The sequence below is a fragment of the Martes martes genome, assembly GCF_963455335.1.
Source record: "Martes martes genome assembly, chromosome: 4".
Taxonomy (NCBI): domain Eukaryota; kingdom Metazoa; phylum Chordata; class Mammalia; order Carnivora; family Mustelidae; genus Martes; species Martes martes.
Genome location: NC_137891.1, coordinates 73,187,813 through 73,206,126, shown reverse-complemented (window position 1 = coordinate 73,206,126; position 18,314 = coordinate 73,187,813). Strand labels below are relative to the sequence as shown.

At 40.0% G+C, this 18,314-nt stretch overlaps 1 protein-coding gene across 1 annotated transcript; it reads right to left on the bottom strand.

Moving 5' to 3' along the window:
- Positions 1-8,970: 8,970 nt before the first annotated feature.
- CYP7A1 (cytochrome P450 family 7 subfamily A member 1) lies at positions 8,971-18,079 on the bottom strand. The gene is made up of 6 exons (XM_080800880.1): positions 17,935-18,079; positions 16,030-16,270; positions 14,529-15,106; positions 12,714-12,844; positions 11,137-11,312; positions 8,971-10,341 (listed from the first exon to the last, which is right to left on the bottom strand). Exons 1-6 carry the CDS (start codon positions 18,012-18,014, stop codon positions 10,042-10,044), a joined length of 1,506 nt encoding a protein of 501 aa, XP_080657006.1. The 5' UTR covers positions 18,015-18,079; the 3' UTR covers positions 8,971-10,041.
- Between the last annotated feature and the right edge of the window lie 235 nt (positions 18,080-18,314).

Below are 18,314 nucleotides of genomic sequence, written 5' to 3'. Positions count from 1 at the left end.
GAGCGATGGTTACATCATTTCACCAAGAGTAACCAAGGTGAATACTTCGCAAGCAACTGTTGACCCTACATCTCCTGCCAAAATTGCAAACACCATGAGACAGCATTGGAAGACATCCAGTGAAAGTTGTTAGTTTGGAGCACTGAGGGCCTAGGGTTGCTTTACAGGATTTATATGGCACATGAGGGTTGATAAGGGCAAACAGTTTTTTGATGAATAAAGCAAAAAGCTTGTTTTGTACGTGAGCAGTCAAATAGAAGAGGCAACTTTCGTGTCCCTGAAACAGCGCCAGCCTCCAAAGGACATTTGTCTCCAGGCCTGACTGCAGGGCCTTAGGAAGCCAGCCTCATCCATCTGCCACTTGAAATCCTCTGATACAGGATGGGGTCCGTTCGCTTGGAAACTAGAAGTTACATTTTAAATACCTGCCCCTCCCCCCAAAAATGTATCATTTTTAAATCCACTCATAGGTATATGCAGCGTTGGAATTTGATCTGTCTGGGCTTCTGAAACAATTGAGCTCAACTCTGAACTCTTCGAGGGCAGGATTGGGTCTTTCATCTCTATAAATTACCATTTCCAGCACCATGTCCAGACAGGCTGAACTCTCAGCAGCTCTTGACTCTTTCGTGAGTCAAAGATGGACATGGGAAAATGAGGAAGGGGCCACCAAAGACAAGCTTCACTTCATAATTTCACCTTGCCTTGTTCTCATGGGTCAGGCTAACATCATGTTGGATTAGTCCAGCAGTTCAACAGGGTCCGTCTCATTGTGGGAATACTATGGGCTCTCGGTCGTTAGGATATTTGCTGTAATTAGCTGCTAACAGACCCATGGCCCGTATGTAAATACGAGGTACCAGATGAGACAAAGATTTGTTCTGTGACCCTACTAATCCCACAAATACCTGCTTACCCACTGGGTGATAGGAGTGGGGAGAGGCCTCCTTATGTGTAGATATTTATGCTGTCTCTCTTACTCTTGGGGCACTGAATGAATGGGTAAGTGGATCACAAAGCAGAAAGGGTCAGGATCAGATCACATCAAGCTGTCACCTATGTTCTCAGAGGAGAGCTAAGCGCTGAATGGGAGAAAGGGCTGAGAAAGAGTTGTTGCTGGTGCTTCTTAGCCTCTTTCCTCATCTCAGGGGTGCACAACTCTTTCCCTAGAAAGCAATTGACTGGACACCAGCCATTACTGGAATGTGCTGCTTGGGGGTCTCATTCCTGTTCCCTTCACAAAGAGCAGACCAAAGGATTAGAGGAATTTTTGTAAATACAATTCTCTTCACTTTATTGCATTTCAGTGTTTTCCACTGGCCCTCATGGGTTGCCTACCAAGGCACCTGCCCAGCTGACCATCCCTTCACTTGACTTTGATTCTGAGGGGAGCTAGAGTGGAGCACAGAGCTACCCTCAGCTGAGAACTGAGAAGCAAAGCCTCAGAACAGAACTTTGTGAAGTTGCTGTAAACTTTTGGGAAACAAGGTATGTGGGGGACTATTTGGAACAAGTTAGCACATGGGACCGGTTGGGATTTAAGATAAGTCTTTATGAAAGCAAGTGTCAAGGGAGGTTGGAAAGGAAGTAAACAAGGAGGAAAACTTACAACAGTGAGGCACTTTCAGTATTAGAAAAGGCTGGGATATGCCCGTGTTTTGGTGGCATATATACAGTAATGTACATATATTTCTCACTGATTGCAACATCCAAGGTGAGTCAGGCAGCCCTTGTCCATCACATACTAGCCTCCAATGTGTGATCTGCAGTCACCACAGCGAGGGAAAAGAGAAGTGGCCGATCCTGAAGAAGTTTCCTAAAAGCCAGCCTGGGAGTGACTGACAACACTGGTGACCTCATCCTGTTAACCTTCTGCTAACCCAGTCACCTGGCCCCAACCTCACTACAACAGAAGCCAGACCAGGTAATATCCCATGTGCCTAGAAAGAGAACGATGAGATGGAATTTGAAGACCCATAGCATTTCTCTGCAACAATCTACCCTCTGAGCACCTCTAACAATTCTTTTGTTCTTCTCATTCATAGAACACACTGACCCCTTCCCAAGGGAGACTCCCTAGAGGACTGTAAGTCCACTTCCAGCTGAAAGTCTGGGGTCTCTGGCATGGACTCCATCACGCTGGAGATACCTCCCTTTGATCTAAACATCTGTGAACTAAAAGGACACACCCTGGGGACGCCTGGGTGGCTCAGTTGGTTAAGCAGCTGCCTTCGGCTCAGGTCATGATCCTCAGCATCCTGGGATCGAGTCCCATATCGGGCTCCTTGCTCGGCAGGGAGCCTGCTTCTCCCTCTGCCTCCATCTTCCAGTGCTCGCTCTCTCTCTCTCTCTCTCTCTCTCTGACAAATAAATAAATAAAATCTTTAAAAAAAAATAAAAATAAATAAAAGGACACACCCTGGACTGATGAACCAGGGTGAAGTAGGGGTAGAGAAAGTGCAAGAAAACACTCCTCTATTTAGAATAGGAAAGAGTGGGAGACATACAGGGGTCACTGTATGCTGCTTTGCAACCATTCTGAAATTCCCATGCAAGACACCGGGAAGACCTTCTAGTGTTAACATGGAAACTCCTTAATTAGCGTTGGATCACACTGAGAGGGAATCCCATGGCCATTGTTATCTGAGTGCCATGCCTGAAATGGGTACTGGGAAGTATGCCCTCCCTGCGGGCTACATGGCCATCTCATACCACTTCTGGTTCATAGGGTTCAAAATGGGAGAAAAGTCTTCACAGCGCCTGTACGTGATGGCATTGGTATTTTGGGCCACTGAGGAAAAAATAAAATTCATGGGAATGAGAATTGAGGTGTCTTAGTCATTGCCCTCCCCACCCCACCCCACCCCCACACACATTTGTACAAAAGGCCAGGTCAGGGTGACTCAGGAACCACTGTCCCCCACTCCATGTCCCCATGCCAAGGCTCCCAGCCATCCTTCCCAACAACTGCTCTGTATGCCCTGCCTCGCTCATTGGTCACATGGGCCACATACAACTCTTTTTAACTTATTTCTTGCTTTCTTTCACTTTCCATTCTGGTATGGACTCAATTATGTCCCCCACCCCAAAATTTGTATCTTGAGGCCCTTACCCCCAGTTCCTTAGAATGTGACTATTTGGAGATGGGAGTTTAAGGAGATAATTAGGGTTAAAAGAGGTCATATGGGTGGAGCCGTAATCCAACATGGACTGGTTCCTTACAAAAAGAGGAAAAGACACCAGGGATGTGCGTTCACAGAAGAAAGACCATGCGAGGACAAAGGTGCTGATGACCATCTGCAAGCCAGGGAGAGAGGCATGAGGAGAAACCAAACCTGCCAGCACCTTGATCTCCGACTGCCAACCTCCAGAGCTGGTTAAGCCCCAGTGTGTGGTATTGTATAGCAACATTCGAGAACAAATACACTGACCTGTCACATTTTCTCAAATTCCTCTTTCCATTCCATGATTCTTCTCCCACTGCATCCTTACCACTAGTGACACAGCTGAGCAGAAGTAAATAAAATCAGAGATAAAATCAGAAATTATTTTCTGTCTCTTGTTTCCCTCAGCTGTAAAGTAAGTCACTGTCCATAACTTGGAGACTGTGATTCTAAACAATCTCCTGAAAAAGCGCCTCCTTCCAAAGTACCCAGATGACCTCTTCAGATTCTTCATATTCCATCTCCCATCCTCTGCTAAGACATCTGTTTGCAATTTAAAATATTCACATTTCAACAACATTTCCCCCTCTCTTTCCTTTTGCATTGCAAAATTATTCAAAACAGAATGACCCATGTGTTATTATGGATGAAATTAGCTTTTGTTTGTGTCTCTGAGAATTTAAATCCCATTTATAACATAGCTTTTTTCAATAAAATATGTTCAGAGTCCTGAATATTCTATTCACAGTGCATCTTTGGAACATATTATTTATGAATTGGGACTATCTAAATTGAGTTGAATTGAACCCTGTTTGATTGAAAGAAGTCCTATGTTTCGATGCTATTTCTTTGGCAACAAGCTTTAATTATTATGAGACAAGCAGCCTGACCTAATTATAATTGAGCAGAAATCTTAAGAGGTGGTGGGCATTACAACTGCATCCTCCAGCACTAGAGAACTATGAAATAAATGGGTTACTTCATTGTGCCACAAGCAAAGGACTGATTATTATTTTTTAAGATTTGATTTATTTATTTGAGAGAGAGTGACAGCGAGAGTGATCACAGAGGGAGAGGGAGAAGTAGGCTCCCCGCCGAGTGGAGAGCCCGATGTGGGGCTAGATCCCAGGACTCTGGGATCCTGACCTGAACCGAAGGCAGACGCTTAACCCACTGAGCCACCCAGGCGCCCTTCAAAGGCCTGATTATAACCAAAAATCGGCCTAGACCCTCAGCAGGGTGAGAATTTCTGAAACTTCAATGCATAACAAAATAGAGTATAAATATAGAGTATACAGGACATTAATGCACACTAAAAAGCAGCAGCCTATGCTCCATGTCCTATCTCTGCCACTGCTGACCAGGCCACCACTCTGTCTCTGAGACCCAGGGGCAGACCGCTCAGCTGTGCACGGGGATGAGATCCTCTCCACCTCCGCTTTATCTTAGCAAATAGTGAACCCGCCTTATCACGCAATCTGGGCCTGAGCACAGGCCAGATGTGTTGTCAATTCTGTGTGTAACTCTTTCCCAATATTTTAATAGAGTGAGAAATCAATAGAGAAAAGCAAAAAGGTCTGCTTAGCAAAGCAGCCAAATAAAGCATTTAGCTTGTGGAGTCTGGACTGAGAAAAACAGGGACACCACCCCCACCCCACAAGCAAAGTGCCTCCACCCACATTTACCTCATTCATTCCCTTCGCCCCTGGCTTCAAACACTTGAGCTCCCACTATGTGCAAGACACCAGTTCAGACCTTTGGTGAGCTATAGAGGGGGAGAAAATATAGTTACCCTCCTGGGGAACTGGCATTCCCTGGAATCACTCCAAAGAAGTGATGAAGTAAAGGCACTAATGTCCGTATTTCTGAGAAACTGATTGCTGAGTCTGCCCAATTTTCCTGTGTTCATGCCAGAGCCACCCCCTTCCCCCCAGGACACGTGCCCTCGCTCCTCAGGGACAGCCCTGAACAGACGCACGTTACTTGGGGCACGGACTACGTCAATACCTGGACCTTCTCCCTGACCATATTCTCACCAGCGCACTCTAAGGAAACTTCTGAAGAAAAATAGTTTCCTTACACATTTTCCCATGTGTATATATTTTTTTATGTTTAAAAACACAGTTTCTGTTTCCAGGGGAGTTTAAGTGCATTTCACTAATTTTCCCTCCAGAAAAGGAAAACAAAATTATATATAGATGTGGCGCCAGTGGGGGAGAGAATCAGTCCTGTCTGGGACCGCCTGGTTCCCTAGTCCCTTTCTCCTCCCCAAAGGTCCAGAGGAACTGGAGATAAAATACCAAATTGGAAACTTCGAAAGGAAAATAATTATAGGGGCACCTGGGTGGCTCAGTGGGTTAAGCATCTCCCTTCGGCTTAGGTCATGATCCCAGAGTCCTGGGATTGAGCCCCGCATCAGGTTCCTTGCTCAGTGGGGAACCTGCTTCCCCCTCTCCCTCTGCTGCTTCTGCCTGTTCATATACTCTCTCTCCCTCAAATAAATAAATAAAATCTTTTTTTAAAGGAAAATAATTATAAATGAAAGGCCTACTTAAAATCACTCTTAAAGTCAGCTTTCTTGGTAAAAGGCAAATGCGGCAAAGTGAACAATTGGTGGATCTGGATGAAAGTGGAGGGTGGTCTCTGCGCTCCCCTAACCTGTTTCTCAGTGCTTGAAATTTTGCAAAATAGCACGTCAGGGAGGGGATCATCTTTTCTCCTGTAAGCTCTCCCATCTCTCAGAAACTCACTTACACAAACTCACCATTCTTAAAACTGTCATTCTTTAATCCAGAGTTAATTGGTTCTAGAACTGCCAACTCTAGATGCCAAGGGACATCTGTTTTCCAATTAACTTGACAACAGTGCTCGCTTCGGCAGCACATATACCAATTAACTTGACAACAGATTGCTGGATAATGTGGTTCCTTAGCAAATGGGGTTGAGGATACCAGACATCGTATACTTTTTTTCTTTTTTCTTTTCTGAAGATTTTATTTATGTATTTAAGAGAGAAAAAGAGAGCACGGGGAGCAAGGGCAGCAGCAGGCTCCCCGCTGAGCAGAGAGCCGAATGTGGGGCTCGATCCCAGGACCCTTGAATCATGACCTGAGCCGAAGGCAGCCGCTTAACACACTGAGCCACCCAGGTGCCCCATTGTATACTTTTTTTCAAATAAAGGTGGTAATTTTATAAAAATATAGTAATGTTAAAGTTTATAAATGTTTTAATTTTTTCTATTCTAATTTTAAATGATTTTCTATTCTAATTTTTTTCTATTTTTCTACTATGTATAGTTCTATAGATAAAGAAATGGACTTTGTGGAGTCTATGGAACCTAATGCCTCTAGCCTCCTTAATGTTCAGTGTATACTGGTTAATTCAGTGACTACAGTATTTGCTGTACAAACAGGAGATTTCCAGACCCAAGCCTGCCCTATCCCTTGCCATACACCCTTTTTAACAAAATGGCTTCACTTTCACCGGATGCCAGTTTCTAACTAAAATGAGAGCTTAGAATAAAAGAACCTGAATAGTCTGTGATGCTCTGTGAAACATCAGTGCTGTTATCTTCGTCACTTTCTACGCCCAAGTCTCCAAATTGGGATAAGTCAAGGTGATGTGAGAAGGGCCGGTGAGTATGATATTGGCATTCACTTACCTGCTAATGAGATGATGGCTGAAGCCTTAATTCCAACCACCTCAAAAACATCTAACACTGATCCTGGGAGGAACTGCCTGAGACTCCCCAGTGAGCAAGTCCAAGCTAAGCTATTGGCGAGGCAAAGGAACGCCTTCCAGCGTGGAGGACAGCATCCTTTAACATAGGGACATTGAATGTGATGACACAGTAGCTCCTCACAGGCTCATAGTTGGAGTCTGCAAAGAGGGGTCCCCAGCATCCTAGCAACCCTGGACCCACTGAGCACGGCCAAGTGATGCTGCCAAACAGTGGAGGTTTTAGGACAGAAATGACATCATGGATTTTGTTTACTGTGGCTTACCCTCCATGACCTGAGTTTAAAAAGACAGCCTGTCACTTCGATGTGCCACCAAGTGAAAAAATGCTGGCTCTGGAGTAGGAAAAACTTGGATTCCAATACTCTGCCACTTGCCAGCACTATAACCTTGGTGCAGTGACCTTAACCTTTCTGGAGTTCCCTCTCTCTCCTCTGTAATATAGGGGTGATAGGAACAAGCACCCCACAGAACTCCTAACGAGAATCCAAAGAAATTGTGCAAGGAAAGTGTTCAAGCTTGAACCTGGACCACAGTAACCCTTGAATACATTTAGCCTTTAACATATCTCTTTTAGGCTTTACAACCTAATGCGTGTTTGAAGCTTTACAAACACATGGTCTCTGTTGCAACTATTCAGCTCTGCAGCTCCATTGCAAGAGCAGCTCCAGACATGAACACAAAATGCATTGGCTCCGCATCCCCATAAAACTTCACTTGTGGTTGGGGAAAATCTGAATTTCATGTAATTTTCATTTGACATGAAATATTTTTTTTATTTTCTCGCAACCTCCTCTTCTCTCTCTGCCTGCCTCTCTGCCTACTTGTGATCTCTCTCTCTCTCTCTCTCTGTGTCAAATAAGTAAATAAAAAATCAAAATAAAAGAAAAAAGCGGGGGACGCCTGGGTGGCTCAGTGGGTTAAGCATCTGCCTTTGGCTCAGGTCATGATCTTGGGGTCCTGGGATCGAGCCCCGCATCAGGCTCTCTGCTAGGCAGGGAGCTGCTGCCTCCTCTCTCTCTGCCTTGCCTCTCTGCCTACTTGTGCTCTCTCTCTCTCTCTCTCTCTCTCTGTCAAATAAATAAAGAAAAATCTTTGATTTTCTCACGACCTTTTAAAGATGTAAAAACCATTCTTAGCTTTCAGTCCATCAAAAAAAAAAAAAAAAACAGGTGGAGAGGCACCTCACCTCTGGCCCATAGTCATGACCAATCGCTGACTCCTGCTCTACACGAAAAAAGATGCAGAAAAATGTATAGACCCGTCCACTATGCTATCAAATATATTAGGGAACTGCAACTAGAAATTTAGTTGAAAACAATTTGTTATAAGACAGAATTTTGTTCATCTTGCACCATATCTAAATAAGATTACTTTTCTTAATATATAAAATAACCTACATGACCTACATAACCTATGGTAATATTAAATAGCCAGATTAAAAAATCTTCAATGGCTTGTATGAAGTATGGAGGAGATTTTTGAGTGAATGACTATTTTACTTTTTCTAAGAGATGATTAATGAAAAAAACTGTTGCAGCTTGTCACTAGGTGAATGTTTTAAACATTCTGATGATTTAAGAACTTAAAATTACACACATTCATACTTTTATTTCTGAAAAGTGAATCATTTCAAAATTATCTAAATGTTACAGTATTTTCTCAGTATTTGTATACAAGAGAAAAGGGAAATATAATTTACATATAAATACATATATAAGAGGGGCCTGGGTGGCTCAGTCAACAGTCGGACTCTTGATTTCGGCTCAGATTGTGATCTCAGGGTCTTGAGATCGAGCCCCAGGTCCAGCTCCACTGGGTGTGGAGGCTGCTTGAGATTCTCTCTCTCCCTCCCTTTCTGCCCTTCCCCCACACCCCCATGCATGCGTGTGCGCGCTCTCTCTCAAAAGAATATATACATACAAAAGTATCAATAAAAATGGCATAAATGCTAACTTCAATGTTTAAAGTATTTTACCAAAGGAATGTTGTGAACAGTAGTTAAGCACTACTATCTAGCCTTCAATTATTTTTCCTTCAACTACAAGTCATTTAAAAATAAAATGTATTTAAATAAAACACAATGTTTAATGAACTCTTTGCATGTTTCATATCCAAGGCTTTCAAATGGTCATTTTCATCATTTTCATTTTAAAAGCTGTCACAGGAGAGCTACATTCTCTTCATTGATGCATGGTTAGTAGTACCAGAAAAACTGCCTTCTCTGAAAAAATCTGTTTAGTATGGAATCTAATGAAAATATAGATAAGATAGTTGAAACCTGACACAGACATTAGAGTTTCCAGCAAAAATACATTAAAGAAAATATTAAAACCGTCTTTAGTATTTTCAGGACACCAAGGTCACCATTTTAAAAGCCCTAATATTGCCTATAGGGAAAGCTGAAAAATGTTTTCTTTTGATTAAAAAGCATGATAAAATCATTTAATATATCTTTTATAATATACATCTACATTTGACTGTGACAGGGAGCATGTCAGGTGTGGCTTTGGTTGTACTAATAGCACATTCCCATGTGGTTAGATAGTTATGGACTTCGGGCTATGCCTACTCACCCTTTTCCTTTAAAAGGGCTAATAATGCTCTAAACTTCCTGTGTCTTTAGAGAGGCATGAAACTATCACAGGTGCTGGACTATAAAAGGTTTATGTTCTAAAAAAGAAAAGAAAAAGATATTCTATATCTAGTCAAAAAATCATGAAGTTTCACTAAAACGTGAATTTGTACCTTTTTCATAATTATTGGGTTGTTTTTATAAAAATAAAGCTGTTTCCTTAGGAAAAAAAAAGAACCTTTTGCCAATTGGAATATCTTCATTGTGGGGGAAAAAAAAGACATTCTCCTCTGAAAATAATTTCAGTGCCTGGCTAGATGAACATTCACTGACTTATTCAAATGAAAACATATTATTGTGCTTCTAGAAACAAGGTTTTTTCACTAGCACAGTCTGAGATAGCATCTGGAAACTGCCACCAAAATGTTTAGATTCAGAAGCAAGCATCCATGTACAGGGCTGGACCACACTGACTCAGTGCCACCATTGCCAAAGGCGACTCTCCATGATGGTGTTCTGCAGGCTGGTAACATCATCTCATGTCCTCTGCTTCCAACCATATGTTCACAAATGTTTGAATTTATATTTAAACTCAATATCATTTAATGGTGGTAAAACGCCCAAACCTGCACGGGATTGGTCCAAAGGGGGGCATTTAACCTGGCTGTCCACAAGCTCCAGTTCAAAATAGGAAAGCATCAGAATCAAAAACTGTTTGATTTCCTGGACAGCAAATATTCTTCCCGGACAAATTGTTGCTCCTGACCCAAAGGGCATGTAGTAATACTTTAACTTTATTCCATTACTATAGAAGGTGGTCTTTGTCTTCCCATTTTCATCAAGATATCGATCGTATTTAAAGGTCTGCAATAAAAATACAAAGAGAACACAACTATAAGCTAGTTTTAAAGGGATTTATCTGTTTCTTGACCTGGACGCTCCGAAGAATAATTTTCCTTATTAATCCAATCTAATAGCAATTTAGCAAATTCCCCACTTTGACTCAGAAATTAATAAGGAATAGGAGCTTAAGAACTGAGGGGAACATAAAAGGCTTTATTATACCTTCCATCCTGCCTGGGGGACTATTTCCTCCATTAGGACAAAACAAGAAGGAAGAGTTCAGATTAGAAACTAGAAGAGACATATATTAGCCTCTAATTTCCTGGATTTGGGAGCAGGCAGTTATTAAGGGAAAAGAAAGACAGCAGCTTTATTATCATGATTGTAAACATAATCTAGCAGAGATGATGCTATGACAAGTATCAGAAATTGTAAAGTTCAGGCCGTCATCCAATTTTTCCAAAATATATGAATATTGGACATAATTAAGAAGACAATGCCTATAGCTTCAGTGGTTAAAATCAATTCTGCAGTAGTAAATGTCCTCACTATTTTAAAAATTTATTTATTTATTAAAGAGAGAGAGTACGCCTTTGGTGGGGAAGTGCAGAGGGAGAGGGAGCGACATAATCTTAAGCAGACTCCCAACTGAGCACAGAGCCCAACATGTGGGGCTCCATCTCATGACCCTTGAGATCATGACCTGAGTCCAATGTGTAAGCGACTGAACCACCCAGGTGCCCTGGTAAATTTCCTCTTTATTTCCATCTGGGTGAACATCACCTGGATATCGAATTTTGATGAACAGTCACTTACCAAAGGGTCTGGGTAGATTTCTGGATCAAAATGCATCAACTGCGGATAAAGAGCTATGATATCATCTTTGCGGATGTTATAGGAACTGTTCTGGAGGTGCAAAGTGAAGTCCTCTTTAGCAGTCCGGATGTTCAGGGAGGCACTGGAAAGCCTCAGAGACTCCTTGATGATGCTATCTAAATATTTTTAAAGGACGAAACGAGGAGGAGGAGGAAAGGAAGAACAAATCAATTGTTTAAAGACCTCCTAATATGGAGTCTGAAATACTGCTAAGAGCTTATGACACAAGAACAAACTTGTGAACGAACTAGGGGATGCTGGCCAGATAAAATTTTCCCTTTTTTTTTTTTCCTGTTGCCACTATGCTGTAATCAGTGATTCACTTGTGTCTGAAAGTCGTTTTTACCTGACAATCTGAGTTTATAGTAATCATTTCATAAAGATATAATCTTTGTGATCATCAATGACAACAAGACTTTTATAACTTTGTGGAAAAATAATCTTATTTCTACATGACACTAGACATCTAATACAATTGGAGAAATCAGTAAATCACTTTTATGTGAATTATTCAAAGTTTATTGCTTCTGAGATTTAATATACTGATATCATTTTCATACAGAAATATTTTTCCAGATGTTTAATGCCACTTCAGTTCAGTGTTTCCAAGACCCCATTTTCATGATTATGCCCCCTGATGGTCTATGATAATGCCCTACTGTCTGGTAAAGATGTAAAGGGGCAAAAAGAACCACCCTGCAAATAGCTAAAATAAGCAGATCCAATGAGAGGGTCTCACCCGACCTTCCAGCCTCTAACATTTTAACGGTCATGTTTAAGGTGATCATCATATGACCGTGTGTAAAATCATAACATGTTAGCCCTTTCTTTTACAAATGAGAAAAGCAAGTCCTCCCAAAATGAAGTGACATGTCTGGGGTCATCCGTGGTGGGCAGAATCCAACGTAGAACCTATGCTTCTGGCCTCATGGTCCCTTCCACTAAGACCTGCTGCTTCTAACAACATGCACAGGGCTCTTTCCTCAAGAGAGAAGTCACAAAACAAAAAGAAAACTCTTTATCACTATAAAAATAGAGTACTTTTGTATTTCTGTAAAACACAGAGAGGCAAAAATTAGAAATGCAAAATAACCATCTATCTCACCACTCAGCCCATGCAGCAAATCGTGGTGTGTTGATGGTACTTTTTCCTCCTTTATTTCATGAAAATGAGTAATATGCTCCCATTAATCATAACATCCATGGTAAGGATAATAATAATAAAGAAGACAGAGTAGGGCAGGGCAGAGAAACAGTTGAGAAGGTAGGGTCAGGAGGCCCACATTAACACTGTATCTGGTTTCACCATTCCATCCCAGGTATGAACTTAACCTCTCTGTGTCAATTTCCTGATCTGTCCTATAGAAACTAGTCACCAGTCATAGGATTGTGGTGAGGATCAAACAGGACAACGCATAGGAAATACTTAGCTTAATGCCTACAGGTAAGTGCATAATAGATATTGACAATTACTATTTGTGGGACACAGTAAATGAAATGTAACATAGTAAGCATACCTAACACGGGCATGTCATTCAGTTGCATTTGATTCAAACAAATAGGACTGCCGTCAAAGCTGATTTTCTGGCCAGCGTTTTCTAGTGTTTTATTCACTTCTTCAGTAGCAGCTTTCATTGCTTCAGGGCTCCTAGCAAAAGTGGAGAAAAGAAGAGATGTACAGAAAACAAATGTTTTCTACACCAAAAGATCAGCAAATGGATAGAAGTTTGCCCCTTCTTTTAACTAGATGGTCAAGATACCAGAGAAGGTAGGAAAGGGACGTTCCCAATTACTTTTTACTCCTTTTATAATTGTGTCTAAGTCCTTGGATATTAGCAAGAATTGTTGCCTTAAAAGATTTTGGGAAAAAAAAAAAGGATTTTGCAACACAAAAGTAAAACTTTGGCCATATTTTATAAGTAAATGATTCTAATAAGGATTAAATGGTCAAATTCGTCATATACATAGCAATTGAGAAGGAAAATTGCAGGTGAGATAACAATTATAAAGTACCAGCTTACTTGCAAATGGATATCAAAATTTACTCTTAAAACCCATACCATGATTTCATGTAGAACAACAGTTTTTAGTTTCTTATATTATTCTAGCACTTTAACTTGTAATGGACATTTACTGGATCCTTAGTGCCATGGGGAGGGATTTATATAACATGACTGCAGTAAATTTGGTCTCAGAAATGTTGACTGATAGGTGTATGTGTGACTGTCATAAAAGGGCTACTGTTTGTAATATTACACTGATGTCGTAGCCTTACTGAAAATATATGAATTTATTCTGGATGGAGGTCTCTCAAGTAAAAACTTGGGAAGACATTTAACATTGAGAAAAAATAGTATTGGGTTTTTATATCTGATATTTTTTCTAATTTTTTTTTGAGAGAGGGAGAGAGAGAGAGAGAGAGCAAACACATATGCACGCATGCATGAGTTGGAGAGTGGGGCAGTGGAAGAATCTTGAGCAGGCTCCATGCTCGGGGCAGAGCCTGATGTGATCTCACAACCCTGAGATCATGACCTGGACAGAAATCTAGAGTCAGACGCTTAACCACGCTGGCGCCCTTAAATACTTGTTATATTAAAGACATAAAAACTATCAGCTGTCACTGGAAATTTGGCATTCCCAATGCTACAGAGTAGTAATTTTGTCTCCATGTGAGACTAACCACGCAATTTAATCAAAATAATCCAATAAACCATTTGAACGTCAAATTTCCAAAAGACTAACACTTTGGAACACAATCATGTTATGTGAAGTAAATGTTGCATACAGAGTTTTTGTTGCATACATTTAAAAGGTAAAATCGAGCCAAAGCCCATCAATAATAATCAGTAGGATTGATCCATAGCTATCATAGTTGGTCAAAGAAACACTAAGACTGAATTAATGGGGTGGAAACAAACTGTTAATACACAAACAACTAAGGCCTAGGCACTGCTCTGTCTCTGTCCATGAGCCAGAATCACTTAAGTACATTTTTTATGATTACGAAGACAGAATTCATCAATTTAAGTAGGCATGTCATGAGGAACAGCCTGGGGATTTCATGCCCAGGTGGCCCAAACTGACCCTACGCAGTGCATTCTTTCCCCCTGGAAAGGTCTCTGCTTTCACAAGATGTGTGTACCAGACACGGTTGCTTATAGTTTTGTGAGGATTGGATGAACTGATATTTGTTAAACATTTATAAAGTAAATGTCACCTTCTTGATCAATAGCATGATAAAGTACCATGACTCTTTTTTTTTTAGTTAAAATAGTAGCTTTTCTACTTTCAATTAAAATAAAGAAATAAATGGATAAATTGCTAGTTACCTAATCATTTGAAATAAGCTCCAGAAAGTCGCCGGAATGGTGTTTGCTTGGGATGCCCAGAGGATAGCAAGGTGTGTCTTAGCCTTATCCATGTCATCTAAGGTGGAAAGCATGTCATTCAGAAACCTGACCAGTTCTGAGATGCGGTCTCTCTTTCCGAGGTTCTCATGCCGCAAGCCCTCTGCCAGTTTTTCCCTAGCATGATGTGCGGTCTTGAACACATGAATAGGGAGGCCTGCTACCAGAGCCGGAAAGATTTTGTCAAATTCCTTGAAGTGGTCAAGGTTATTCAGAATGAGTCCTTTTTGTGCATCTTGCCCTGTAATATCTTTGCCAAAGAGAGTTAAATACCCAGCTTCAAACATTACTTGGTAGCAGAAGGAATACATCCCTTCCGTCACCCAGGCAGACATCTTTGATTTAGATACCAGTGGACGTCTCATGACAAGTTGGAGGTTCTCCATCATGGCTTCTGTGAGAGAATTCAAGCCATCGCCCTGCAGGGTTTTGATGAAAGTTTTATTTATATTATCAGTGGTATTTCCATCACTTGGGTCAATGCTTCTGTGACCAAATGCCTGATGACAAATGAAATGTGTGAAAAGAAGAGATTAAACTAGACGCAGTGCTAGAAAATGGCTGAAAAACAGATGAGATACTTTCATAATTCTCTACTTGTTAAAAACAGGGCAGGAGGGAAACTGGTCTTTGCACATACAATTTCATAGCACTTTCCAAATAAATAGCCAAATCCTACCCTTTCTGGAAGGCCAAGTTGAAATTCCAGCTCTTCAGGGAAACGTCCCTCAACCATGCAAGTTGTCCATTTTTTATTTTTCTTATGCTACTGAATCTACTGGCATGTTAATTTGGTATTAATCTGTATTTGTCTTAATCATCAGTTCTCTTCTATATTTTTTGTAGATGTACTTAGAGCCGAAACTGTATCTAATATTTCCTTGTAGGCACTCACTAAATATTAGCTAGTTGCTTTCTCTCTCAAAGAACCTCTCAGATTTTGCTAAGCGATGCCAAAATATCTGGTCAGTTGCTTAACAAAATTAAACAGTTGTGTGGCAAAAGTGTGGTAAAACAATTGTTCAGTGATCACTTTCCACCACATGTGCTCTGGGAGTTATGTAGATAACTGACATGGAGATAACTAACATGTCAGTTATGTAGATAACTGACAAGGCTGACACAAAGGAGTTTGTACCTGTCTTACTGATACAGCGCCATACAGCTCAGTAAAATATTTCATTTTTATTTCATTCCAGGTGATTAAGAAATGACAAATCTATACCTATGTTGACTTTTGAAACGATCATTACCAAGAGGTTCTGTCTAATTGGATTCATTGTATTTCTAAGAATCTCCATGGAAGGGTAACTCTCTTCAGTATCTCTGTTTTTAAGTCTAAGAACATCAAAAGGCTAAATAGACTGACATACTAAAAAAACAGAAAACAAGCAGAATGCTGTATAAATGGGAAACTGCTTACCTTTGCAGAAGTAGTGAAGTGAAACTTTTTCCAATCCAAGTATTTTCCATGGCACAACACCTTCTGGTATGACAAGGGATTTGTGATGAAGTGAACATAGTTTCCCATCAATCTGCAGGTGAAAACATGACCATGTTTCCTTTGATTTGCTCTCAGGAACTCAAGAGGATTGGCACCAAATTTCAGAGCACATCCCAGGTACGGAATCAACCCATTCTCCAGAGGTGGTTCACCCACTTGTCTGTAAGACACAAACATATGATGAGAATGGGAAATTATGCATTTTTTTTATTTACACCTGATTTAAACTTTTACTACTGACTTCAAACTTCAAAACTCTACAGTTATAGGTAGTTCTCTTGTTGATGGGACCCTGCTCTTCTACTAAAATAATGGGTTATATTAACCTAGTAACATGATATGTTGGTAAAAATGATTGCTAAATCCATCCATCCATGCATTCCGCAAACACTTATTGTATGTCCACTGTGTTGATAGTCACTTTTTCCAGTGATGAGGTTAAAGGATCAACAAGACCAACAAGATTCTGCCTCTCAGTACAGATGAAGCTACATTCCAGTGTTCATATTTTTCCTAAACATCATTTGCCTGAGTCTCTCAAAATGTTTTATTTGATTGTTTTCTTTAAAGATATAGAATACTGAATTGCAGAGAATATGGCAAAATTGAAGTTTTCAAAATCTTCATAGTTTAAAGATATTATTATTGTATGATGATTCTTGAAGATAAGAAGAATCTCATTTGAGGAATTAGTTTATTTTGAAATGAAATTAGGTAAGATAATTATTGACAGGATCACCAACTGTGATTCAACACTCTTTCATGCTATTTGTGGTCTCTTTTTTATTGAAGTATAGTTGACACACAGTCTTTCATGCTATTGTAAGTGTTTTTATTAAATAATATTAATTTTCCATCATAAACCCATATCCCTCTTGACAGAACTACTTAGCATAAAATAATTATGTTCATTTTATGAGTTCAAAGATAAGGTTAATGAAAACTAGAAATTATCAGGCCTGAATTAAAATACCTTAAAGCACACACGCACACACACAAACACACACACACACACACCAACTTGTAAACAAGAGACAACACATAGCAATCTACATAGCTGAAGATATGCGGTGGGTAATTTTATCTTTTGGAGATTGACATAACAGAATACTGACATAACCCTCCCCCAAATACTCTTTAGGCCAATCAGAAGGTAAAAAAATATGGCTATGTGTGTGACCCAATTTGTATTTCTTGCCTTCTTGAATCAATTATAAATAAATGACACATAAATAGAAGTGATGTTACCTAAATTTAGTAATTGCCCAGTTTACCATAGTTGATTATCATTAATGAGAAGAAGGTAATAGAATGACCAGTGCAGGCTCTGTGTTCTTGTCCAAACCTTGGCTGAGTCTATCTAGTGCACAAGAACTAGCTGAGAAGAGAACATGCATTTAGTCAGAGCATCTATTTAATCCTCATGCTAGAAAGAAACTTTTTCCAATGCAGATCCCACTTACCACTTGTATCCTTAGTAATCCAGACTTCTTCTTTATATCCACCCAGAAACATACACAGAGAATAAAATTTTCTTATAAAACTTCTGTCACTTATGTTTAACAAGTTTGTACATTTTTGCATGACCATGGGTATGTCAATACTAGAAGGGAAGCACTGTCATTCAATCCTTTGTTAGATGTAATAAGATACCACTTCAAATTTTTAAATCATATTTTAAATTTAAAGTTCCTTTGGTTAAAAAAAGGAAGAAAATGCTAGTGAGCATAAGTATAGAACACCTAATTTATTATATAACAACGAAGGTAAAAGAACGTTAAATGAATGAACTAAAATGTGGCTTAAAGATAAAACTTTCCTTACCTTCTCCTCATTCCAAGAATAAGCCATAAACAACAGCACACTGCTACAACAATCCCCCAAATCAAAGATATGGTCATCATTTTGCAAATCTAATGCAAAACTTCTGAGAAGGAGAGTCTGTGATTAGAAAGGTAAGGATGTCACTGAACAGAGACTCCAGCTAGACTTTTATATAAGGTAAGATCCTACATTTGAGTGACCAAAGCAAACAATTAACCATTTGTTCATCCTATTAGAAAAAAAAAAATAACTGGCCTTGAACTAAGTCCACAGGTATCAGAAGAGGTTCCAAAACAATCAGAGACCTGCAATACTTGATAAGTTGAAGGTCTCTCAAACAGATGCTGACTTAACATTCAGACCTGGTAACAACAGCTAAT

Coding starts and splice junctions, on each gene's coding strand:
- CYP7A1 (XM_080800880.1), bottom strand. CDS start 18,014: ATGATGACCATATCTTTGATTTGGGGGATTGTTGTAGCAGTGTGCTGT. Junction 16,271..17,934: donor ATTCTTGGAATGAGGAGAAG/GTAAGGAAAGTT, acceptor TGTGTCTTACAG/ACAAGTGGGTGAACCACCTC. Junction 11,313..12,713: donor GAATGACATGCCCGTGTTAG/GTATGCTTACTA, acceptor AAAAATATTTAG/ATAGCATCATCAAGGAGTCT.